Below are 25,726 nucleotides of genomic sequence, written 5' to 3'. Positions count from 1 at the left end.
CCTCTGTTCTTCAGAGAGCGAGCCACCTTCCTCTCTGGTTTCTGGGATCATCGACTACAACATGCCTCTCACCTCTACTTATCTGAAGCAGATGAAGCTGCGGGTGATGAATTCACAGGAGCAGGTGAGTTTCCTCCTGCCACGGGGCAGTGCAGGGCGCCAGGCGAGTTTCTGCCCCTGGGGCTGAGGGGTGGCTGGTGCTTTTGGGAGGATGTTTGAAGGATGCTTTTGGAAATGCTGCATTTGTCCATGCAGGGCAAACTGTAATCATGTGCAACCAGCGCTGGTCCATGGAAGCGGGACGGTGTTGCTGTTATGGATTAGAGCAGTCTGCTTGTTCTTTAGGCATGTGGTTCTTCTATGTGGTCTTAAAAATACATACAGTGAATAGGAATTTGCCTCTTTACCTCCTTGTGTTTTCCTGAGAGCTTTAGCAGGTGGGTCGGTTCTGGCCAGCAACCATCCACCCTCATGTCATGCTGGGAGGGGGCTCGGTTGGCTGCTGGGGGTGTCAGGCCACTGCGTTTGGATTTGGAGTAGAAGGGGCAGAATGCCACAGGATTAAACCAAGGCTACGCAATTTTCTGGAGTTCTGCAGCTGCAGAATTAGCAATGGGAACCTCTGTGCACCATGGAAACGATCTATAAAAAGCAAAGTGTGTTCTACTCGCTCCCCACAAATCGGCGCTGGGAGCCAGTGCTGGATCTGCTTTCCAGCACACCAAAACCTCAACCTGATCATGCACGTTGCTGCCAGTTTGCAGGAATGAAAGAGTTTGCATTGTGCAGGGGAGGGGTACACTGCTGCTTGAGCTGTGAAATTGTGCCAATGGGTGTTTTTTATTTGGGGGCAACCTGAGGGGACACTGGTTAGAGAATCTGGTGCCAGGGTGTGAAATGATCTGCTGTCAGGAGTGAAGGGGTGGGTACAGAGCTCCTCCGACATTGCAGCAGTGAAACCTTCCTGAAATCTGACATCTGGCAGGAAGCACTGCTGCATCTTGGAGCGTTTTCCTTTGCGTGTGCTGGACACCGAGGGGGTTGGAGGTTCTGCCTGCAGCAAGCAGAGCTGCTCGAGGTGAGCTGGAGGCAGAACTCTGGACAGCTCCAGCCCAGGGCTGCTGGATGGGGCCGTGGAATGGGGCTGCAGGGCTATGGGACCCGTTTTGGTCAGGCAGAACAGAGGGCTGCCCTTCCTTTTGGTTGCCTTGTCTCAGTGCAAATCAAAGCAGAGCAGTGCTGTGACTGCAGACCCTGCTGCTATGCGTGCCATTAAGCACCAACCTTTTCTTCACCAAGGACTGCACATGGTGCTTCTTAGAGTTTGAGGCAGTTAAGTTTTCAGGTTAAGTTTGATGTGTGTGTAAAGGACGGTCTGAGAGGTTTGTGTATTTACCACTTACACTTTTTCCAGTGATAGCACTATTCCTCTTGGCCCTAAAGCTTCATTCAGGAGCAAGAAACATGTCATGAGGCTTGCCCAAACTCCTGTGCCAGTTTCTGCAGGTAGAAAACAGGACTTCTAGTTTGCTCTTATTTCCATAACACAAGGTATCATGGAAGCTAGCAGACAGGGTGAGAGTTGAGAAGTTACAGCTTTAGGGATGCTTGCTTGGAGAACTTCTGCTTGGTGATTCAGAGATGTGAGAAGTGTGTACCCTGAATATTGCTGTAGGAGCGTGCCCTGAATCTCTCATTACATGGACAGATACAATGTACTGCTCACAGGAACACTCCTGAAGATTGCAATCAAAACATATGTCCTGCAGGAACAAAAAGAGGACCAGCTGAGGCAACACACAGATGTTGGCCTAGACCATAAATCAGAGCACTTCACTTTATTTCCTTGCCTCTAAAGTTTTCTCTTTTGCTGCTCTCTCTGCTCTGTTGCAGTGCAGCTCTCGAAGTTTTTTGAGCTGCAGCAACTGAGGGAAAAACAAACAAAAAACTGTTTGGAAGAGGTAAAATTCCTGTGAGATTCCTGAGAGAAAATGGCAAAAGATCACAGCCCTACTTCTCAGACCCATGTAGCACTCAAGCTCTTTGTCATACCTGCGTGTAGCAGCAGTCTGAGGAGAATACCATGGTGGGAGCCCAGGGATTAAAACCAGGGACACGGGTGCCACTGGTGTTGAGGGGCACGGCCCATGGCCACCCCCAGAAAGGAGCACCACACTCACAGCTGCACTCTGCGTGGCACTGGTGTGTCCAAAGGTACTCATTCCTCTCTCTCAGCTTGCTGCCCTGCCACCTCATTGCCTAGCACTACGCCAGCATTTGATGGTAATAATAGAAATAAATGAAGCAAGTGACTTGTGTTCTACTTGGCTTTTGCCAAAAGCAATTATTTGTATGCAGCAGCACCAGGAGGAGCTTGCTTCACCGGGGGTAACAATGAATGAATTTATGCCAAAGTGGCCTTTTAACTTCATTACGCAGGAGAAAAAAAAAAAGTGCATGTAACTGTAATTTATGATTGCTGTTAAGCATATCAGTATTAGAGCAGTAGTGTCTCCACCAGGAAGAGCTGCCAGAAGAACCTTAGAGCATTTTGTCTGCATCAAAGGATGAAAAGAGCCACAAAATAAGGAGTGCTTCCCAGGGTTGTTCCTGCAATGAAATGTTCCCGTGGAATTGACAGAACCAGAAAGAAAATCACCATCCTGTATGGAAGTGCTCAGAGAACAGGAGTCAGATTATTTTCTCACATCAGTGGAGATCAATATATTTCAAGTCAGTACATCTGTTCCGGCATGAGTGACCCACACTGTTTAAATTGGGTTCACTAGAACATGCAGGAGCTCCTGGGCTGTGAGTCTTCCTTCTTTCCAATTTTATAGCAGTTCTCATGCGTGAGGGGGCCCATGGAGGGCCCATTCCCTTTCCATACGGTGCAGAATTAGCTGTATTTCAGGGATCTGCAGAGGTATTAAAGGATCCCCCGAACTTCTGACCTTCTCAATCTCACAGCAAAAAGGAATAAAAAGATATTTGATATTCATCTATAATGATCCTTCCACCTCGTTTTCAAATGATAAATATTAGCACGTTTAAACGATGGCTTAGTTGAGTTTTATTGCAGTCATTTCCCAGACAGTCTTTTTCTATCATATTCAAACTCATCCCTGGGTTTATTTTTCACACCACACTGTTCGGGTGATTTCTGCTGGAGCCCTGTGCACAGTGCTGAGTGGAACACGACGGGTTTGGATGCAGAGAGCTCCAAACCCACTCTGCTCTGGAGGTGTGGCTGCTACCTTGGCAGGCACAGCAACCAGCTTTAAGTGATACGGAAAATTTCCAAAGGTTGCTTCAGTGGCTGCTGACAGAAGGTCACCCAGTCAGTGAATGGCAGGATGTGAAATAACAGGAGCTTTTCTCTTGTTGCCATGGCTTTGCCACGCTGACTTGTGAGTGCCTGGGAGGGAGGGAGGGAGGGAGGGGGCCTTGTCCTGCACCCCGGCTCATGGTGTGCGCTGCAGGGGTGGAGGGGGCTGCAACATGAGGGCACGAGTTGAAGAAATAACCAAAACAAAAGGGCAATCTTGGAACTATCTAGAAGATATTGTTTCGCTAAATGCAAATTACTCCGTTCAGTACAGACAGAACTGTTGGAAATACAGATTTAATTGATGCAGTAAAGGCTTACTCGTAGCTCCGCGTCAGCAAAGCCCTCTAGTGGAGATGCAGCTTCTACTGGCACGGAGGGCTTCGGCTGATGCATTTCAATCCTGCCCAGAAGGACGGGCTGTCCAGCCATGGCAGTGGCAGCAGCTGCGGCCCTGCAGCTCCATTCTGTGCATTTGCAGCTTCCCTCCACCCTCTTAGCTGACAAAGACAGTTTAGTGAAACTTTTATCCTTGGCCTTAATGGCTCACGAGATGCAGGAGGTCAGATGATCAAACCATTTAGCATGGTTTCAAACTTCTCTGAATGGCTTGCTTTCAGTGAAGGTCAACTCATTTTTGTGATTGGAATTAACTGTGAGGTTTCCAGCTAGTTAAAGCAGGAGACATTTCATTTCCAGCTGTGTAGATTCTCCCAGTGTCTGTAGCTGCATTACTGGTAAGCTTTGTATGTGCTCAGCACAACGCTCAGTGAAAGCAAAATGATGTGAGACCCAGGCGTGGGCAGGCTGGGATGAATACTGCTTGCATCTTCCATGTGAGATACGATGCCGTGGCCCTGACTCTCTGCACTGCTAAGGGAGATCTTGTTATTTCCTACGGGAAGGAGGCACTGAATGAGGTAGCACAGCCAGATCTCAGCGATGCCAGTCACCACATGTCCTCTGAGGCTGCTGGCCGTGCCAGGCACTGCGTGCCACTGCTCAGGTCCCTCATCCCTGCTGGTGGCTCCAAACTGGTGGAGAGGTGTTTGGGGGATTGCTGAACCCTGGCACTGTCCTGCTCCCTGCTGTCCCCGCAGCAAGGGGTCCTGGTGGCAGATCAGCCTCGCACAGTTACAAGAACATCTGGTGCCTGCACTCCACACTCAGTGCCATGGGATGGCCCCGTGGCTCCTGATGGGTCCGTTCCTCCTGTGCCCGTGGGCAGGCTGTGGCTGTGGGCCCTCTGCATTGCCTCCCCCTCACTTGCTGACATGCTGCATGCTGACTTTGATCGAGGCACGCAAATGGCTGTTTCCTAATTGCCCTCTCCCTTTAAGAAGGGGCTAATACCTCAGAGAGACTTCTGAGGTCTCGCACACTAATAAAGCTCTTCAAGAGCTTGGATGGCAACTACTTTGAGAGCGTGAACTGTTATTAATGATTTCCGTTACTGCAGAAAATGAAGCTCTGTGGTTCAGCGCGGTAACCTTGAGTCACGTTCTTGCTTTTGTGTCTGCTCCTGTTCCACCTGCGTGGACGGGCGCGTGCGTCGCTGGGGTGCCGTGCTGCGGGGCTGGGAACATCTCCCACAGGATGCCAGCACTCACAGAGATGGATGCTGGAAACACGGTGCGACTTGAGAATGGTGAAGCATGGGCTTCGTGTTGCTCGTGGTGTAGCCTTGGTTAAAGTGGCTCCGTTCTGGTGTTGGTGGCTAGGAGTAAAGCTGTGGGTCGGTCTCGACCTATGGCACAGTGTGGAGGTGGGAGGTGTGTCCCTGTGTGGGGATGGGATATGGATACCCAGTCCTGGCATCCAGCCCTCCTCTGTGCTCCTGGGGAAGTTTCACCTGCAGAAGTGGCTCTTTCCTGCTGCGTTGCTGGGACTGGTGCTCCCTGAGGTGTGCTGTGTTCCCTTCCATCTCTTGGCCTTCGCCCTCGAAGAAGGGAAAAAAACCCAACACACTTCTGTTTGTGCACATGCCAAATGCCAGCAGCTGTTACTTCTGCTGAAGGAGTGACCGAGAGAAAGGGGAACACAGCCCTCAGCCCACGCAGATCTGCTCTGTAACAAAGCTTCCCAAGCCTCTACTTCTCATTTCTTCCTGACTCTGCTCTGGATACCACATAACTGAAACACAGTGCGGGCAGAAGTCACACCTCCCCTCGTGCCGTGGGGCTGTGGCCCTGCCCCTGTTGTCCTGCTCTCCTTACGGGCATCACTTGGCAAAGCTTTGCATTTTTAATGCTTATCACCCAGTAGGGTGTGGTGGCCGTGGAGCAGCAGATGCAGGAGGCGCCATTTGTTGTTTAACCCATTTCCAGAGGCACAGGAACATCAAGTGACGTGCACAAGGTCACCCCCGAGCCAGTGGCTCCTTCAGCACAAGAGTCGGATCCCATATGGCGCAGTCCCCCGCAGATCTATGTGCCCGTGCTCCCCAACAGTGTACCCCTGGGTCTGAGAGCAGCCCCGGTGCTGCCTGTGTGGCCGTGGCCTGGGAAGTGCTGGCAGAGGAGGCCGGGTGCTGCCAGCATCCCCTCATCGCGTGGTTCTGGGTGTGCAGGAGGCAGCCCCGTGGGCAGGGCTTGGTTCTGCGTGGGCAGGCAGGCAGGGAGCCGCAGGGATGCGTGTGCCCACGGGGAAGGGTTTGCAGGGTTCAGAGGTAATGAACGCGCCAAGAGGGAAGGAAGTGACTTATAAATAATGTATTTGATCTGTTTTATATAGAATATAATAGCAGTAGTACTGGTTTATTATGGTCGTTTTTTTTTTTTTCCTGACAACTTGATAAATCATCGTTACCGATCCTATCCCTGATTGCCAGTTATCTCCCCCTCGGTGGTTTGAACCCGAAGGATCCCCACCAGAAGGGCGCTCCCATTGCCGCTTTGCACAGCTCTCCTTCCCTCAGGAGCCCCATTTCCGTGCCCAGCCCCGCCGTGCCGTGCCGGCAGCCCCGGGCGCTGCCACAAACAATGGCATTTCTGTCGGGCTCGTGACCCCCCCTTGTGCAGCAGTGACCCCGCTGGGGTCGGGGCCTGCAGCCCACGGCCCTGCCCGCTCCTCCACCCTCTCTCCCCGAGTGGATGCGTCTGTTCCACGCTAAGTTTGCCGATGCAAAATTTAGGTTAATCCATTTCCAAAGTGGATTAACCTAGCCCACACAAAGGCACTTAGTATAAAATAAGTGTCCACATGGTGAGGCAGCGCAGCGGCCGCATGAGGCTCACAGCCTCGCTGCTCTATGCCCGGCGCAGGGGGCTGGCTCTCCTGCGTGGTCTAGATTGAAGTGAAGAGAGCGCGAGGAAGAAAGAAAGCCCAGCAATGGGAAGGGGTTAAAACTCTTCCGAGGTCCACGGCAAGTCTCCTGTTCACCTTAAATGGTCAGGATTTTATTTTAGCTTCAGGGAGGAGCGGCAGCCATCGAGCTGGAAGTGAGCGCAGCCGCTGCCCTCCCCGGGGCTCCACTGCTGCCCTTCAGCTCACGCTGGGCAAGGGTCGGCTGTGCAGCGCCCATGGTGCCCATTCAACCCCCCCACCCCACAGGGCTCAGCCCAGCACTCCCCAGCCTCCTCCTCCTGGCAGTGCCGTGTTAACGCACATCACAATTGGACGTGGGCACCAACAAGCCATAAACAAGGATGTGGCGGCTCCCATCCTTGGTAGTGATGAAGGCCCTACAGCTGGGCTGGTTTCATCAAAATCCCCTCGTAGCCATCAAGGGCTGGGGGCATGGAGCAGGCTGGGGTCAACGAGGTGCAGTGTCCAGGAGGAGGTCACGCTGCCGGCACGGACTGCCCCACCAGGCAGCCCCAGACCAACGGCCGAGCCCTGAGCCGAGCTGCGTTGCTCACAGAGCGGGTGTTCTCCCTCTGCTCTCCCACCGGAGAGAGGAGAGGACGCGTCTGAAACAAAAGGAATCAGCCGGTGTGGGGCCTGGGCACCGTGTGCCCACTGTGCCCGCAGCCGGGAGGAGCTGGGGGGCTGGCCCCAATCCCGGGGTCCCGCTCCTACGGTCTGTGACGCTACCGATCTGGGCCGGGACCGGTGCACCCTCGGGGGCCGTGGTCTGCCGAGGGAGCCCGGGAGGGGTGCAGTCGCGGCGGTGCCGAGCCGTGCCGAGATGTGCCGAGCCGAGCCGTGCCGAGCCGTGCATTCTCGCGGCTCTCCAGCAGGCGCCCGGCCCTGGACATTGTCTCTTCCTCCCGGAGGAAGGGCCCTCCCCGGCCCTCCACAATGTGCTCTTCCAGGCGCGGCTCCCCGCGCCCCCCGCCGCGCCCGGCCCGGTGCGCCCGCCCCCCGCGGCCCCGCTCCCCTTCCCCCGCCGCCGCCTCCGCCCCCTCCGCCCGCGGCCGGGCCCCGCTCGCCCCCCCTCCGCCTCCCCGGCCCCCCCCGGGAGCCGGGAGTGACGCGCTCCGCAGCGCCGGCCCCTCTCCCCGGGCAGCAGCTGGTTGTCAGCCTCTCCGGAGCGCCGCCAGCCCGGGCCCCCTCCCTCCGTCCCTCCGCCGCTCCCCGCCCCGCGTTCCGAGCCGCGCCGCCGGGCTGGCGCAGGCCGGCAGGGCCCGGGCCCCGCTCCAGGTAGGCTCCGGCTCCGGCTCCGGCTCCGGCGGGGGCGGCGGTGCGGGGGATGCGCGGGGGGCGGCGGTGCGGGGCGGGGGCCGTTCCCCAACTCCGGGGCCGGCAGCGGTTGGGGGGGGGAGGGGGGGAGCGGCCGCTTCCCCGGGAAGTTGCGGCTCGGCGGGGCTGCGGGAAGGGTTAAGGTTAGCGCGTCCTTCCCCGCGCCCGGCGCGGCTCCCCCTTCCCCGGAAGAGCACAAAAGCCCACAAGAAAGTGGGAGGAGGCGGCGGCGGGAGCGCTCCGGCCCCATTAATTCCCGGGCACCGGCCCCGCGCCGCCGCCGCCATCGCCGAGCCGCTCCCCCGGCCCCGGCACCGGCCCCGGGAGGGGATTGTGCTGGAAATAGCTTCCTCCCTCGAGGTAAAGCCCTACTTACGTGTCAATCCCCGCCGCACGCCGAAGCCCGGCTGCCAGCGGCGGGGCCGTGCGCGGGGCCGCCGGCGGATTTGCGCCGGGAGCAGCGGGCGGAGGGCAGCGGGGCCGGGCCGGGCCGGGGGAGGACGGGGAGCGGCTCCGGGCGCTCCCCACGGCCACGGGTCCCGCGCGGAAGTGGCGGGGCCGCGTCCCCGCTGCTGGCGGCCGCTGTCCGCCCGCGCCCGTCGGACCCGGTTGCTCCCCGGCACCGCGGCGGAAGCGTCGCCCGGCACGATGAGCGTGTTCGGCGTGGGGAGAGCTCGGTGCGGGGGCAGGGGCAGGGCGAGGGCAGGGGCAGAGCCGCGCGGATGCTCTGCTCGCTCCCTCCCTCTCCCGGCCCCGCGTTCAGCACCTCCCCGCTGAACAGCAGGAGCGCGGCGAGCCCGCGACCCCCGCCCTGCCCGAGCGATCGGTGCGTCGCTGCGGGTGATGCTCCCGGAGGAAGGGATCTCAGAGAGGGAGGCTGTGTGTGTGTGTGTGTGTGTGTGTGTGTGTGTGCGCGTGCAGAGGTGATGGTCCTCCCTTCCTCTTCCATTTGTTGTTCACGTTGCAGATGAACTCTTCCAGCCCGTGTTTTGGGAAGTAGCAAAGTGCTCATTCAAATCAGCAGAAATCGCGGGCGGTGAGGATGTACGTACCTGACAAAGAGCGCCCGGGATGTTTGGTGGGTGCACTGCTCGGTGGTGGCAGACCACTGCCCCTCAGCCGTGTCCCCTCGCACCGAGCAGTGCCCAGAGCAGCGAGCACCATGCTCTGCATGGCTGCGGTACCCATCCTTGACCGGGAGCCTTTTATCTCCCATTAGTAAGCCTTTCTCTGTGCTGAACTGGTTAAGTTAGGGTCAAATCTGGTTCAGTACCTTCTTGGCATGCTCAGAGGGCTGGGTTTAAAGAGTGGTGGAGATGGAGATGAGGCCACCTTCCTATTGGCCCCTTTCTAATAGCTCTGTCCCAGTGACTCCTTCTCAGTGTCTGTTTCCCAGTGGCTCTTTCCCAATGGCTCATTCCAGCAGGAGCTGCTGTGCCTGGGATCCCATGGCCACGCATCCATCACCTTTGTTGCTCCCAGAGCATCACTGCTGCTGAGTGGTGCTCACTGCTCAGCTCCTGTTCTGCTGCACCGGGGAAATCCAGCCACGGCGTGACAGGGCACGTTTTCAAATAAAAGGCTTCAAAAAGAGAAGAGAAAAGAAAAGATGCTAACAACTGGAGCCTGGAATACTTACCGTAAGGCACAGCGTGTCAGTGATGGGAGAGATGCTTGCGAGGCAGTCCCTGAGAAATTGAGCCAAGCTGTAAAGTAAGCAGGTTACCGATAGCCCTGCGTGCATTGCCGAGGAGCGGTCACGGGAGCAGCTCCTCTGCCCTGTGCTCTCCCAGCAGTGCTGCAGGAGCTGCCCCTGCTGCAGGTGAACCCCAGAGCCCACGGTCGCACAGCTGGAGCCGCTGCTTGCGGGGTGGGCAGAGAGCTCTGTGGCTGGGAGAAGTGCTTCCCAGCTCAGAGAGGAGCTGAGGGGTTGGGCAGGGGCGTGCACACACAGTGCTTGGAGATGGACAGTGCTCGGTGGGACAGAAACACCAAGTGTTCACCCTGCACATGTGAGCACCTGCCTTTGCCAGTTCAAAAACACTGGCTGTGAGCGCCTGTAAGGCAGCTGTGAATATTGGACTGTAGATAAGGAGAGGAGCGAGGACGTTGTTTTTCCAAACCCGGCGGTGCCTGCAGCCCTGGTGTTTGGGTGTGGTTTGTGAGCGCACCCTCAGGATCTGACTTCCCCTTTGCAGAGGAGCTGCACGCATGCTGCCTGACCCTTGATCGCTCGCTCGGTGCCTTGGACGCTGGAAACAAAGCGATGGGACCGGGCTGCATGCTGGGGAGAACCCCGTGCAGAGCTGGGGACAGCAGGAAGGAAGCAGGCAGCGGCTGCAGGGCCCCGGGCTGGGGGCACAGGGTGGGCACTGCCACCTCCCTCTGTGCCACGCGTGGCGTGGGGCTGGGGCCGGTCCTGAGACAGGCGCTGGTAATGGATTGTGCTCTGTTTTCTAATGAAAGTTTCATTTGAAGTTTGTTTACAGGAAAGAAGAAATTAGCGGAGAGAATTCTCCTGAGAACCCAGAGAGGAAAAAGAATGAGCTGCCTGACTCGCAAGCCAAAAGAGGGTGGAAGGGTAGATTAGATTTACCGTATTGCTCTGAGTCGTGGCTGTTGTTCAGGAATTCCTCCTTGTTCTCCTGGTTGCTGAGGGTCGGTGTTCAGCTCCATTGGTGGCACGTGGGGACAACTGAGGGCTGCTCATCTGGCCAAGGGGTCGGGTTCTGCTGTGGTGTTGGTGGCTTCGGGGCTGGGGCTTTGTGTGCCCAGGGTCCTGCAGTGCCAGGCGTCCCAGAGCTTTCCTATGTGTCCTGCTCGGGTGTCCCAGGGAGGCAGAGTGCTGCTGGCCGGGGTGGGTGCAGGGCAGCAGGGCTGATGGGGCTCAGCAGAGTGCCGGGATGCACAGCAGTGCTTCTCTTGGTCATCAGCAAAGGGGCATGGAGGGACGAGGAGCTCCCACGGCTTGGTGTCAAACAGAGAGGCTGCTCTGGTGGCTGCAGGGACAGTGCCAAGTCCCCCGCTGCATCCCCTGCAGTGTGAGCTATGTGTTGCCATCCTCTGCAGCGTGCTTGCACGGGGTGGGCTCTGCCAGCAGACCACGCACTACTGGAGAGGTTCATCCTGTCGGCACTTTGGTTGAGGCTGTCCTTGGCTGGACAGCAAAAAGTGGCACTGGGGACACGGGGACGGCATGGCGTGGCTCGACGCCGGCAGCCTGCTTCCTGCTGGGGTCTGGAGAGAGGACTTGGGAACATCCGTGTTTGACCTGAGTCACATTTACTGTTCCTATTTTGAGTATTTCTAGTAACAGGCCAATGCTGTTGCACCTCAAAAGAACGATACACATTTGTAAAGCCCTTTCTGTAGCATGTGCATGCGAAGCATCCTTCGTGCCTCTGATTTTCCAACCTGCACGAGTGCCTCTGGGTCAGGGTCTGGGCGCTGAGGCTGTGCCTTCTGTAGAAGTTACTTCTGAGCCAAACCCTTTGGAAAGCTGCCCAGGGCTCCCACCTGCCAGGTGAAGGCTGTGGGCAGCCAGGACCTTGGCATTTGCATTTGTCTCTTAAGCTCTGACAGTAATCTTGGGTAAGCCTTGTGAAGGAGGCCAGATATTAGGGTGGCTGGCTCCCTGTGGCTGCGTGCGATGGAGACTATATATAGTGTGCAGTGGGGAAGACCTGTCCCCTCCTGTACCTACGCTGTGGGATTTGTGGGGAGGCAGTGCTGCTCCTGGCAGTAGCAGCCTGGTGTGCTGGCAGCGGTGTGTCCCCAGTGCCCCCCAGTGCCCCAGTGCCCTCTGCCCGAGCATGGCCACGGGTGCCTGAGCCATAAATTCCAGGAAGCTCCTGGGAGGTGGGGAGCGCCTGCCCTGGGCCTGCAGCTGTGTCCGTGGGGACAGGGAGAGGAGGAAAAGCCCCAACCTGTCCTGAAAGGCGTTCGTTTGTTCACAATAAAAGCTGTCAGCCAGAGGCAGCCAGACAGGGCAGCTTTTACGAGGTGCGGCCGCACGTTGGAGGGGCTCTTGCCAATTGCTCCTCACACGGAAGGGGAGCGGGCGGTGTATGTAATCTCAGGACGAGGGGAAGGAAAGAAAAGGAGCTGAGCATTTACAAGGCTTTGAAATACTTCAATCAAAGGAAAGCGTGGCTGAAGGCGCTTCTGGAGGCAGTTTTTGGTGTCCCCCTCCGCCCCGCAGTTCTGGACGCGGCCTCTATCCGTTATTTTGGGGGAGCGGCCAGGGAGAGGAAGGCAGATAAAGGGACTGCCGACGGGACCGTGTTAATTCGGGGCAGCATCTGCTTCCTGCGGAGCGGAGCGGGCGCTGGGAGGGAGAGGGGAGCACCGGGCCCCTCCTCTCATTCAGGATCCCGGCCTCGCCGGTGGTGGTTTTGAAATCCTGCGGCTGACCTTTCCGGCTCTGGAAGCGATCCAAGGGCTGTGTCTCAAAGTGCTCTAAAGGTTAGTGGGAAGGGAGAGAGAGAGGGAGAGAGGCAGGGAGAAAATGTCCTTCCAGCTGCAGGAGTGGGAGAGAGGAATGCGATCTATGCTGCCGGGCACTGGGGCTGCCCGGGCTCTGCTGCCCCGCTCGGTGCCCCCCCCCGCTCTAGGATGAGTGCAGAGCCCCTTCAGCAGCACGGCGTGGGCAGCCCCAGCCCCTTCCGTGGGGCCTTCCTGCAGCACGGGGTGGTTGGAGTCTGTGGGATCTGATCTCATCATCCCCGTTTGCTCCCCAGTCGCGTTGCTCCGTTGGTGTTCTGCTGATGCAGGAGGCGGTTTGGTTTTAGAAGGGTCTGAACTGTTAAAGGGCCGTTTTCACAGAGCTGCACCCTATCCCCACTCCCACGCGCCGCTTGCTTGCCAGAAACACGCTGGTGTGGATGGAGATTAAAGGGTAAACTCCAAGGCTCAGCCATCCGCTCGTACAGGATGCGAGCTCTTTCTAATTGTCCTCAATTAGAGACAGTGCCATTGCTCAGGCACGTCTTCAGGCAGGAAGCAGCGCTGGGGCGTTCTCCTGGGAACCACCTAACCCGGGCTGCTCGTGGGCTCCTGGGCTGCAGGAGCTGTGTGTCTTGGGGAAGGCTGTGGTGGGGAGATGCCAGAGCCGGGGGATGGAGGGAGGAAAAGAGCTGTGTGCCTTAACCCTTTCCCGCTCGCCTTCAGGATGAGACGTCGGTGAGCAGCGAGGACTTTGATATGAATGACTCCACATGGATCTCAGCTGACCAGCACCTGAACTCCAGCCTGAGCCCCAGCCAGGACGAGAGCATGCGCAGCCCGCAGAACCTGCACGGCCAGGAGGACGGTGAGTGCCCGCAGCCACGGGAAGAGCGCGGTGCTTCGTGCTTGGGGTGTTTTTGTGGCTCATTAAACATTAACCAGTCCCTTCTGATCAGGTGTCCCACCTGTAGGATGGATTTCATATCAGCATGGGCTTCGAAGCCTTCCTGGGCAGCCTGCAGGCTGCTGGCGGCCAGGCCCTGCGCAGCTCTGGGCTGAGGGTCCTTGTGGGGGACACAGTGACAGCCCCACAGATCCTGAGAAGGTATTGGGGTGGGATCCCCAGGAGCAGCCCAGAGAGCCCCATAGGTCCTTGCCACAGGAAGGAGAGCAGCCTCTTCCAATAGGATCTGTGCCCAAAAAGCTGCACCTGAGGCAGCACGTGAGAGAAATGCAAAGGGTTTGTGGAACGGACATGAGGTGTCTCATTGCTTTGGGCAGGTGGTTGGAGCCCATACAGGGGGTGGGAGGGAGGGCAGGGTGCTGTGTTTCCTCTGTGAAGCTAGTTTAAAAAACTGCTAGAGTAAATAAGTGGCAGAAGTACGGGCTCAGGTCAGAGTTCGTCTTTGTGATGCTTGCAAGGGGTCAGTGCTTGGGCTGCTCCTTGGCTTGTGCTCATCCTCAGCCCAAATGCTGCTGAGTGGGCAGGGGGTGGGGAGCAGTGCTGAGGAGGGAGCAGGAGACCCCCGGGAAGGAGGGGCTTCTGCAACCTAACATCTCCCAGGGGTCGTTTCGTGCAGCTGTGGGTTGGGGAGGCTCCATTCGTTAGTCTGGTGCCACCTGTGGCCTTGCCAGGCCTCTCCATATCCCCAAACTTAGCTGCTCTCCTGCCAGGACATTTCAGGCTTGTGGCTTATCCCTCACTGCTCAATTCCTAAGTCTCGTTTACAATCTAGAATGGCATGGATTGGATCCCTTTACTCGACACTATTATTCTACAGGACAGTGATTTAATAAGGGACTCGCGTATTTAAGCAAATCAAGATGTTCTCACTCAAGCTAAGTCCTCTCCCTGCCCTCTTAGGAAACGCGTCCAATTTTTTGTGCCCTGTGATTTTTGTTTGGAGGAAGGTGTCCTCTTTGGGGCCCTTCTTGGCTCTTCCAGTTTCTTTTGTAAGGTTCAGCAGTGAGTAACAAAGCACAGACAACTCCTTCCTTTTGGTGAGGAGTGCACGTGAAGTGGAAGAGGGTTGCAACTGGCAGAGCAGAAAGGGAGGAATTGAAGAGTGAGCAAGCTGTGCTGGGTGTTAATAACTGGACTCCCCCAGGAGAAGCCCAGCATTGGGGTTTCCATCAGGCTGCCCCATTTCAGGGGCTGTGGGACAAGCGGCCCAGCCCTGTCACTGCATTGTGTACCCAGCGCTGGAGCTCTGAGCTCATGGCAGTGCTGGGGTGAGGGTCCCTGCCTTAGCCCACCCTGCTGTGGGGCTGGAGCAGACGTGGTTTGCCTTGTTTGTGCCGACACACCGAGGCTGTCCCAGGGAGGACTCCTAAAATAACGAATGGCAGCGACTGAAACTTGTGGACTGCCCAGGATGCATCGCAGAGGGCACAAGCAGGGCGGCTCAGTGTTTTGGTCTCTGTCCTCTGCAAATCCTTCTCTGAGCTGCTCCCATCCGCTCTCGTTTAATGGGAAGGATGCCTGGAGCGTGTTTTCTGCGAAAGGCTTCCTTAGAGGCAGACTTTTAATCAAGAGGTGCCTGTTTGGACAGCAGTATCATCTGACACGCGTGGTTAAAAGGAGTCCTGTTTGAAGTGCTGAAGCACAACTGTGTGTCTTCCAGGGGGCTGCGAGGGGTGAGTGCTCTCATATGACACATGAGCACTGCGGCACGGAACAGAAAGGTGGGAGAGCAGGAAGCCGCTCTCCCGTGCTTTGAAGCACAGGTATCTGCCTCATCTTCAGCGAGCTGAAAAGCAGCTCAGATGGAAGCCAGCACCTCCTTTTGTCTCTGTGCCCAGAAACCTTGGCCCCATGTAACCACGCTGCAAACAGCGTCAGCCTCCGGAACGTGAAACAGCACAGGGAGCAAATGAGAGCTGTTGGCTGCAGGAGGTGAGGGACAGCAGCAGGCACTGCCGGGACGTCGGCAGCAGAGATGGGGCTCACGTTGGGTTGGTGGCACACAGGGATGTGGTGACACACTGCAGGATGCAGGGAGGAGGGGACACGTTGCAGGAGGCATGGGTTCGTTGCGGGACACAGTGATGCTTTGCAGGACACAAGGTCACGCAGATGCACGGAGGGACATGGCAGGACACAAGGATGCAGGGACACATGGCAAGACACAGGGATGTGGGGACAAAACCTGTCCTCAAGCAGCAATGCCAACACAGGCACACACTCGCTCCTTCCATTTCCCTTTGTTACTCATCCTGCGGGCCCCAGCACGGAAAATGTGAAGCTCCCTGCAACATCCCTTCCCTGTAGGATGTTACTCACAGCGTTTGTGCCTCGCAGGAAGCTGCTGGATACCCAGAGCAGCAGCAAGTTCAACACAAACTTTTTGCTGCTGAAGCTGAGCCATTGTGTAGGAGGACATCCTGGAGGGGTGCATCCATGGGACCCCTGCACATTCAGAGCAGAACACTCTAAAAGCCATGGCATCAAACTGACCCCATCCCCAGCATGCCATTGGGCACCGCCAGGCCTCAGGTGGCTTCACATGGAGCTGCAGCAGCTGGACCCGGGGCTGCCTTCACAGCTCAGGGTCAGATCACTCCCAGTGAGGTTCCTGCGCCCGTCCTCTGTGCTGTGTCCCCGCTGATCCCGGTCTGCCTGGAGCTGCAGTCGCTAATCCAGACCTTGGAGAAAGGACTTTCTTAACCTACTTAATGGTGAAGGCACGCTCGGCAGGGTGTCCCTTGGGTGGGATGTCTCCTGAGAGCCAGGAGGATCCACAGGGACGTGCACGTGGCATTCTTTGAGGTCACCATCTCAGGAACCGTGGGGATCCCCCTGGGCACCCCAGCACCAAGCTGCTGCACAACTCTGTTGTCTCCCTTGGCCAGGCGCAGGGCTCCTGATCCCACCACCCCAACACCTTGGTGCTGCAGGCGGGGCGAGGCTGAGCTGAGCCCCGTGGGGCCGCCTGCAGCTGTGCCAGGGAAGATGCCCATGGCAGTGCCCTGTGCTGTGCGGCCGCCGCTCTCTCTGAGGGCAGGAGACGGCACCAGGGGGTACCGCCGTGCCGGGGGGGCTGGGCACACAGCACTGCCTTGTCCCCGCTGCACATCGTGCCCGGCCGTGCCAGGTGTCAGCTCGCTGGGGGCTGTGGCTGGAGGCTGGGACCCAGGAGGGCGGGCGGAGGATGGAGGCTCCGTCTGGGATGTGACGGTTTGCGTTAACGAAGACAGGAAATGCAGCGCCTTCACCGGAGGCGGGCCAGGCCCTCTCCCATCAGTGTTTCTTTTTTCCCTTTTTTTGTGTGAGGTGAAGGAAATGGGCCGGGAGGGACGTGCAGGGAGAGGGCATCCTCCTGCACCCCAACCTCGAGGCCCCGTGTGCTGCCCGCTGGTACCCCCACTGGGAGCCATCCCCACCTGGTCTCTCTAATTTGTATTAAGTGTCCCTTCCTCGCAGGCTCTCCTCCTCCCCTCCTTCCCCCTTCTCGTCTCTTTTGTGAGTGAATAATTTATGGCACTTTTCATCTTCCTGGCTGTTGTTACACTCAGATGTCTGCGGGATGCTTTGAACACTTCTGACACTCGCTTGCAGGCTGCATGCGGAGCTGCAGCCCACGGCACGGCGTTGGGCACTCCAGCCTGACCAGCCACGGCCACATGGGCACGGCCAGGAGTGTGGGCTGTGCTGTGGCACAGTGCTCTGGTTCAGCCATGGACACTGAGCACCGTCCGAGCCCTAGTCCCTGTGTCTATCCCTGTCCCCATGCCTGTCCCCGTCCCGTCCCGGGGCTTGGTGGCCCCTGCCCGGCCGTGGCAGTGCGGGGCTGCGGCGAGGTTTCCGTGGGCTGCTGGCTCTTACATAAGCTCATTGTTTTCTGAGTCAAAAGAGGTTTTGTCCTGACTCTGGAGATGTGACAGGAGGAGGAACAATTTGCCCCATTCATCTTTAATTCTGCCTTTGGACAGCAGCGTGGTGGCCCTCGCTGACATAGATGTTAAACCCAACCACTTCCCTGCCGTAAAATCTCCCGGGGAGCAGGTGTTGGAAATCTCCCCTTCCCCTCCTGATCTCTGCAAATCCAGTGTCACAGAAATCAAGGATAATCCAGCAGCCTCTTCAAAATGAAAACGCTGAGCCCTGATTAATTCATTTAATAAGTGACTGATCCCTCCTCCCCCATCACCGCTACCCAAGAAGCCATTTTGCTTCTCTCTTCCCCGGGATTGGTGCAGCCCGGGAGGGACGGAGGCCACAATGGACTCGGGGCTGTGTCCCCCTGCCCTGCTCCCCTGGTGCCCCACACCCCGCTCCCGGGCTGCCCTCGGCCTCCAGCCCTGCTCCGCTCTGTTCGGGAGGGGAACGAAAAGATTCTGCTTCCCAACCGAAAGATCAAAACAGTTCCAAGTGACATTGTTTTTACAGATCCATCTGCTTCAATTAGGGCGTGGGGGTGGAGCAGGGGGGCTTCCAATTATCCTCATTAGAGGGGCTCCTCGCTCAGCCAAACTCCAGCCGTGAGCGCGGAGCTCGCGAGGCTCGTGCTGCTTCATAATGAATATATTCATGGCTGCGCAGCCTGGCCCTGCTCTGCCGCTGCTCCTGGATCCCTGCTATGTATCTGTGTGCTTCAGGCTCTTGCTGGGGGTCTGCAGAACACCCCCAGGTCTCTGTGTGATGGGACTCGGGGTGTGCACGTCCCCGGTGTGGGGTGTGCAGGGATGGGTTGGGGCCGGGATGTGGCAGCAGAGAAGGAACCCAAGTGCGGTCCCGATCCCACAGAGCTGCCCCCGCTGCCTCCCCAGGGCGTCCCCGTTCTTAAGCTGGCTGAAGCCATTCCTGCTCTGATCCAGGGTCCTCAGCAATCTGGATTTGTGGCCGTTCCTCTGCCCACAAGACAAGATTAATCCACCACTCTGTATGCAGATCTTCCGGGAGAGCGTAACCCATACAAGTGTAGAAATAAGGAAATGATCTGGAGCTGGTGGGTTTCCCTGCGTTCAGCCTTGTGCTCGCAGTTGGTTTGTAGGAGCTGCAGCAGAGCTGGGGACCATGGGAAGGCTGCAGGGGTGGGCAGGGCAGGGTGCCCAGGGCAGTAAGGGATGCTCGGGGCAGTAAGGGGTACCCAGACAACGTAGGGATGCGTGGGCAATTTGAGGATGCAGAGCAGGGATGTTCATGTCGGGCTGGGGATGCTCAGAGCTCTGTAAACTCCTCTCCCCGGTGCTGTGGCCCAGTGGGATTCCTGTGGCTGGGGGCCGTGCTGTGTGCCAGGCACGGTGCTGGGGCTGTCAGCCCCTCGAGGACCGCCGGGAGGTCGCTCTGATGTCTGCAGGGCGGCACTGATTGGCCATGAGCTGTTGCTGTGGCCGTGCCTGGGCTGGCGGAGGGGCACGGCACACAGCTCATGAGGAATAATGCTCCCTAATCCTCGCGGAGGCATCGCTGGATGAGGCCGGAGACTCCCTGCGGGAGCGGAGCAGGGGGAGGGATGCGGCTCAGCCCCCACCAATGTAGTAGCACCCTTCCACCCGTCCCGGCTCAGCACGGATCCTTCACCCGTGGCCCTGCCCCAGCCCTGCCGGCACGGGACAGAGGCCGGGGGGCTGCAGGGCAAAGCCCTCGGACATCCTCCGTGCCCCCAGAGGGGCAGGGACCGGCATGGGGCATCGGCATCGGCATGGGGACGGAGGCGTGCAGGGTGCCCAGGTGCAGAGCCAGCGCTGCCGCCAGCACACGGAGCAGAAAGTGGGTCAGCGGGGGGGGGGAAGGACGGGAGGGGGCTCCGCAGACTCCGTGGGGGTGTTCCAGTGGTGGGGCTCGTGGGGAATGGGGCCGCCTCGGAACGGGGAGCGCCCGTGGCTGTGCTGGGGCGGTTCGGGACAGGCTCGGCCCCGCGGGCTGCTCGGATGCCTGAGCGTCCCCGGTGTGTTTATTTGAAGGGATACAAAGTCCTGCGCTGCCGCAGCCTCCGCAGGGGTCACAGGAAAGTTCGCCGCAGCTCTCATTAAAGTTCCCTGCGGATGCAGGCGGGGGAAGGAGGAGGAGGAGGAGGAGGAGGAGGAGGAGGAGGGTGGCAGCAGCTGGGCACCGTCCCGCACTTCTGCACCTTTGGACCTGGCGCCGGGAGCTGGCGGCACGGTGCTGGTACCGCCCCACAGCCCGACCCCGGCCCTGGGGAGCGGGGGCCGGGGATCACGGAGCGGGGACGGGGGACCGGGGACCGCCATCTGCTCGTTGTGCTGCTTCTTTGTTCGCAGCCCGGCGCACACTTGCACAGGAAGCGGTTCCCCACGTGCTTCGCCCTTTCCCTCTCGCGGAGGCACCTAATGAAATAAAGGATTTACTGCAGTGAGGGGGAGGGCAGGGGAAGGGGCTGAGGATGTAGCGCTGGGGCCGGGCTCCGGCACGGGATGGGAGCGGGGATGGGCTTGGGGTGGGGGATGTAGATAGGGATGGGCTCTGCTGCGCTCAGGTAGAGCCTGGGGACGGTCAGGGATCTGTGTGTGTGAGCAGAAAGGAGAAAGCACTGCAGCGTGCTGGGAAAGGGAATGGTGTGTGCTGCGCGGCCAGGGTGTGGTGATGTGTCTGCTTGGGGCAGTGCAGGGAGGCTGCGGCTGCGAGCAGAGTTTTGCATTCGGAACAGCAGTAGTGGGAAGAGGGCACTCGAGAGGGCAGGGAGAGAGTGGGGGAGGAGGGGACAAAAGTGCCCTGAAGGGACCCAGCGTCCGTCTGCACTGTGGTGAGCAGCGTGGTTGGCACTGCTGCCATATGGATAGCTCAAGGACACGTGGAAGTAGGCAGGGAAGGAGATCATCCACGCAGGGCAGACAAGGTCAGTGGGGCTGCAGTGGGACGGGTCAGATGTCTGTGCAAGTCCCTGCCCTCTTCCCAGAGCAGCTGAGGGCTCTGCAGGCCCTCACCAGAGCCCCCCTGCAGCTCCCCAGCCCCACTGCTGCACTCCAGCCCTCCTCGAGTCCCTCCGTGCTGCAGTTTGTCACCTCCGTTCGGGCCAGACTCTGCCTGTGCCAGGTGCTGCCCTCGTGAAAGCCATTGGAGACAAGGGATTCAGGCGGGGAGAGGAAATGCCCCTTTCTCCTCCCTGCAATGTAAACAGAAACCTAAAAGGACCAAATTCCAAAGTTCTTATTCAAGCCGAGGTGCCGCAGGCCCCAGGCAGAGGCGTGGGCTGTGGGATCATCATCTCCAGAGGGGATGGAAGGAGAGAGGGATGGATGGAAGGATGGACGGACGCGCTGTGGATGGGTGTGGGACACGGCGGTCCAGCAGCTCAGAGCACGGCTGCTGAGCTGTGGAGCCGTGGCCCAGCAGTCACGGCAGCAGTGACCCTCGGGCTGCTGCCTGCGGGGGCTCTGCCGCCTTGGCAGGCGGGCCACGGGGTGACCTTGGGGGTGACCACACAATCCCTCCTTGCAGATGACTCCTCGTCAGAGAGCTGCAGCGGGAATGGCTCCTCCACCCTGAACCCCTCCACCTCCAGCAGCACGCAGGGCGACAGCGCCTTCCCCGAAATGAATGGGAATGGCACCGCCGCCCCCATGGACTTCACCGCCTCCGCCGACGACCAGCCCATCAACCTCTGCGACAAGCTGACCCCTGCCCACGTCACCCCTTCCTACCAGTCGGACAGCTGCAGCACCGACGGGCTGCGCAGCAGGGTGAAGTACGCGGTGAAGACCACGGCGGAGGTACGGGGCTGGGGGGGAGGCACAGGGGGATGTGCGTGATGTCAGCTGGGGCTGGCGTGGCCGTGAGTCCCTCTGCCTGGGCTCTGGAGGGAGGGTGGGATGTCAGGAGCAGGGATGGAGGCAGCGAGCCAAAGGGAGAGGTTTGGGCTGCAGCTGGGGGAAGGGTGAGGCTGTCCACTAAAACCCCGTCCCCCTGCAGTCCCCACCGTACAGCTCTGGCAGCTATGACTCCGTCAAGACCGAGGTCAGCGGCTGCCCCGAGGACCTGACCGTCGGCAGGGCCCCCACGGCTGACGAGGATGACGATGACCATGACGACCACGAGGACACCGATAAGATAAATGACTCGGAAGGGATGGACCCGGAGCGGCTAAAGGCCTTCAACGTAAGGACGGCGCCGCGGGTTGGTGAGTTTGCCCTCCTGTGGGTTCGCCATTCCCACCTCTCTTCTCCCCTGCAGATGTTTGTGCGTCTTTTCGTGGACGAGAACCTGGATCGGATGGTTCCCATCTCCAAGCAGCCCAAAGAGAAGATCCAGGCCATCATCGAGTCCTGCAGCCGGCAGTTCCCCGAGTTCCAGGAGCGAGCTCGCAAACGCATCCGCACGTACCTCAAGTCCTGCCGCCGCATGAAGAAGAACGGCATGGAGATGGTGAGTGGCTGTGCCGTGTCCTGCCGTGCCGTGCCGTGCCACGACCATGGAGCCTGAGCACGGCTCTCCTTTGTGTCCCTGCAGACCAGGCCCACGCCACCACACCTCACCTCGGCCATGGCTGAGAACATCCTGGCTGCTGCCTGTGAGAGCGAGACGCGGAAAGCAGCCAAGAGGATGCGGCTGGAGATCTACCAGACCTCGCAGGTACCGATGCTGTCGGTGTGTGGGGCAGCACCGTGGGCAGTGGGGAGGTGGTTTCCTGCTGCTGGAGACCGTCGGCCTCTCTGCAGCCAACCTCTGTGCTTCCTGCGTAGGACGAACCGATCGCCCTGGACAAGCAGCACTCCAGAGACTCCACAGCCATCACCCACTCCTCCTATTCACTGCCAGCTTCGTCCTACTCTCAAGACCCCGTCTACATCAATGGAAGCCTCAACTACAGCTACCGTGGCTATGGGTCCCTGGGAGGCAGCCTGCAGCCGCCCGCACCGCTCCAGACGGGGAACCACAGTAATGGTGAGCGACCCAGCAGCACGCAGCCCCAGCAGTGGGGTTGAGGCACGGGCTGCCCCCGAGGCAGCCCCACTCCTTCAGAGCCTCGAAACGCCCCTGTGCCACCCATGGAGGGCTCTGCCCCCACATCCAGCTTGCTTCATTAGCAAGCAGTTAATTGTCGAACTGAACTTGGACAGTGTAGGTGGAAATGGTGGAGGAAAGGAGTGTCACTTAGAAAAAAAGGGAATCTGTACCAGGCATTCATTAATGATTAACAGAGCGGTGCCTATCACCGCCCTGATCTCACTGCTGGTATGGGCTGTCCCTTCTCCAGCCTTCATCGCCTGCTCTCGGGGACAGGGATGGGGACAGAGCAGCTGTAGCTCAGGAGCACGGCTGCGTGGCACAGGATGGGTGCTGCAAGGCATAGGAGGCACGCGGGGCCACGAGGAAGCGAGCAGCATGGAGCAGCCTGGGATGGAGCAGCCTGGGATGGAGCAGCCTGGGATGGAGCAGCCTGGGATGGAGCAGCCTGGGCCCGAGCGGGGCACGCAGGGAGGCAGTGCGGTGCTGCTGCTGCTGGAGGGGAACGGGCCGGGGCAAAGCAGCCCCGTGGTTCTGCTCACTGTGAGCCCCATGGCCACTCCTCCCCTGTCCGCTGCCTTTGCCCACCCCAGCTTCCTGCCCCTGCCCTCCCTGACGGAGCGCGGATTTGAAGGGATGTGATTTCCGGAGTCCTGAGAGATGCCTGTCTGGGATTAACTCTTATCATCCCTTCCTAATGCTTCTTAACCCTGAATAAAGATCCCACTCTGGCCTCCAGCTGCTGAGGCCTAATCCTTGCGGCTGCAGCTCCGGGTCCCCTCCAGCCCAGCCCTGGCCCTGCCGCCCTCCTCGTACTGAGTGCGGGCACCGAGTGCCATTCCCATGACACGAGATGGCACACGGCTGCAGGGAGAGCCCTGGCGTGAGCCAGCAGGCCCTGCTTGTAGCAGACATCAGCCTATTTGCTTCTTTCTAAAGGATCTTTAAACCCCCGCTTCCCAGTTTTCTTTCCTTCTCCCAAGCACTTACCAACAGCCCCGTGTTGTTCTGAGCACGGCGGCAGCTCCCGCCCGTGGGGCAGGCCCGAAGTTTTGCAGGACTGCCTCTCACTGACTCTCTCCTTTCCCTCCCAGGTCCGACCGACCTCAGCATGAAGGGGGGGACCTCCGGCACGGCCCCATCCAACAGCACCAGCAGGGGGATGCAGGCTGCCCAGCTCAGCCCCACAGAGATCAGCGCCGTGCGGCAGCTCATCGCCGGCTACCGGGAGTCCGCGGCGTTTCTGCTCCGCTCTGCAGACGAACTGGAAAACCTCATTTTACAGCAGAACTGACTCCTCGTGGCTGCGGCGCTCCTCTGTCAGGAAGACAATTGACACCTGCTAGGGATGGGCTCCCGGCCGCGTCCCGCTCGGGACCGCCACCGTCCTCCCGTGAAGCGGCGGCTCCGCGTAGTTGTAGAAGGTGGAACCCAACAGAGCTGTTTTCTTTTACACTCCGAGCACCTGGGGCTTCAGGCACGAGGCCACGTTCCCGACCTGTACCAGAAACCAAACGTGCGGCCTGGAAGGACGTGGGACCTGAAGGGAGCCTGGGGAGGTTTGGGGCTGCAGATGTGTTTAGGGTGACCTTTATGGACCCAAATGTTAGAATCCCGTCCCCAGATAATTTCCGAGTCTTAGGTGAGCTGAATCACATATTTATTGAGAAATGGACCCTCCTCTCCCCTTAGTAATTTATTTTTCTGAAAACGGATTCTTTTGAGTTTGTACAGATTGCCGCTTTTGTGTCTGTCTGATCAGAAGGAACTTGTTCCTGTGAGATAACACATTCCATATCACGACACTACTCATTCCCAGGCAGCTCTGCCTGTTTCTCTGGGCAGCCCTCGTCCTGCAGGGTGCACGTTGCCCCCCCCCCGGCCCCATCCGCAGCAGCAGCAGTGGGGGCCCCACGTCGTGGACGCCCAGCAGACCTCGCGCTAGGAGGACATCTCGCGCTCGTGAAGTCATTGCAGATGAGAAGGAAGGAAAGAAACGCCGTCTCTCGTTCACCATCCGCATTCTACCTCACACTCCGTTGTGGGCTTTTTCCAGGACCCCCCCCCCCCCCCCCCGGCTCTGTGACCGTCAGCGCAGCGGAGGTGGACGGTGCCCAGGAGCAGCAGCGCAGTGCCCGGTGCTGACACCGCCCTGGGGCAGCAGCCCCTCCCCCCCTTCCCCCACCTGCAGCTCTGGAACAAGCCCACAATTCCCAAAGTGTGGAATTGGCGCAGTCCGTCACCGCTCCGCCCCCTCCCCAACGATGCACTTCGTTTGCTCAGTGCAATACCTACAAAGCAGTGCTGCTAAAGCAGGGACGCTCGGTGCCGTCGTCCCCAGCGCTGGCGCGGCGCCCCCCGAGGGTCACAGCAGGAATGGTCACAGCACAGCCGTGCAGGTTCCCCTTCCGAAGCCACCCGACGCCCAAACACTGGAAGAAAATCCCACCCCCAGCCCTTAGTTTCAGTGCAGGGAAAAGCCACCGACGTGAGGACAGGCTCGCCCGGCCCAGCGCAGAAGGGACGAACTCCCGCACGGACTGTTCTGCTCCCCAGAGCCCGACGCTTTGGGTAACGCTCAGAGAAGCGGGGCTCGGTCCCTCGGGGCGGACGGAGCGGGCTCAGCTCTGTGTGGTCGGGGCAGAGTGGGACCCATCCCCAGCTCACACTCCCCCCCCCCCCCCCCCCCCGGGCGTTATCCCGCTCCGTCCGCGCCCCCCCCCCCATCCCCGGCGTTCCTGTACATATTTATTTTCGTGTGACTACCACGAAGTAACGAAACCCACAGCCATTCGTCAAAGTCTTAAACGTTAACGAAGGAGAGGCAGAGACAATCGCTGTCCCAGATTTCTCTCTTTCCGACGCTCCCTGCAGGGCTGCATGGGAAGGACGCAGAGCAGCAGTGACCAGGAACGAACCGAACGGGACCGACTTCGGATTTCCGTCAGGGATTTATTTACGTTTGGGATTCTTTTTCTAAATCTCAATTTCTTATTCCGATGATGACGAGGCTTTTTTTTTCTTCCCCCCCCCCCTCCTCCCCCCACGAGCCACAGCTCCGGTTCCTGCGGCACGGGCTCCACGCGGGTCTCGTCCCACGCCGACCCACAGCACTCTGCCGCTTCCCCCTCGTCCTGGAGCCGCCGTTCCCGTGGAGGGGTCTCTGTGTGGGAGCACTCCGGGCTCGGGGGTGGCCTCGGACCTCCCGACCCCGGCTCGGATCAGTACCAGTCCACGACAAATGCTGCTTTGAACTCAGAGGGTGAATATAGTTTTGATTTGTAATTTTTTGTAAAACTTTTTACAAGGTAGCATAGAACCTCACCGGAATACCAACTACAATCCGTCCATGGTCTGATTTTTATATAATTTAGTGGTGCTTTAGGAACTTTCGTTCGGTTGTTTCGGAGCTGTCCAGCTCA

At 58.9% G+C, this 25,726-nt stretch overlaps 1 protein-coding gene across 2 annotated transcripts in view; it reads left to right on the top strand.

The window, feature by feature from the left end:
- Positions 1 to 24,200, top strand: part of NOL4L (nucleolar protein 4 like) — a 45,686-nt gene extending 21,486 nt beyond the window's left edge. The window contains exons 4-11 of one of the 2 annotated variants that reach the window (XM_065754060.1): positions 15 to 124; positions 13,121 to 13,262; positions 20,799 to 21,070; positions 21,270 to 21,455; positions 21,531 to 21,722; positions 21,807 to 21,929; positions 22,040 to 22,241; positions 23,399 to 24,200. In XM_065754060.1, the coding sequence (XP_065610132.1) occupies positions 15 to 124; positions 13,121 to 13,262; positions 20,799 to 21,070; positions 21,270 to 21,455; positions 21,531 to 21,722; positions 21,807 to 21,929; positions 22,040 to 22,241; positions 23,399 to 23,598 (1,427 nt within the window). In that variant the 3' untranslated portion in view covers positions 23,599 to 24,200. Of the gene's footprint in view, positions 1 to 14; positions 125 to 8,156; positions 8,312 to 13,120; positions 13,263 to 20,798; positions 21,071 to 21,269; positions 21,456 to 21,530; positions 21,723 to 21,806; positions 21,930 to 22,039; positions 22,242 to 23,398 lie in introns of those variants that run through there. The other variant, XM_065754061.1, reaches the window with a different exon arrangement.
- Positions 24,201 to 25,726: the final 1,526 nt, after the last annotated feature.

This window comes from Cyrtonyx montezumae, unplaced genomic scaffold (assembly GCF_038088225.1).
Source record: "Cyrtonyx montezumae isolate F1298 unplaced genomic scaffold, pur_monq_1.0 scaffold_9, whole genome shotgun sequence".
Taxonomy (NCBI): domain Eukaryota; kingdom Metazoa; phylum Chordata; class Aves; order Galliformes; family Odontophoridae; genus Cyrtonyx; species Cyrtonyx montezumae.
Note: the sequence above shows the minus strand (reverse complement) of the source record. Positions and strands in the feature narration are given on the sequence as shown.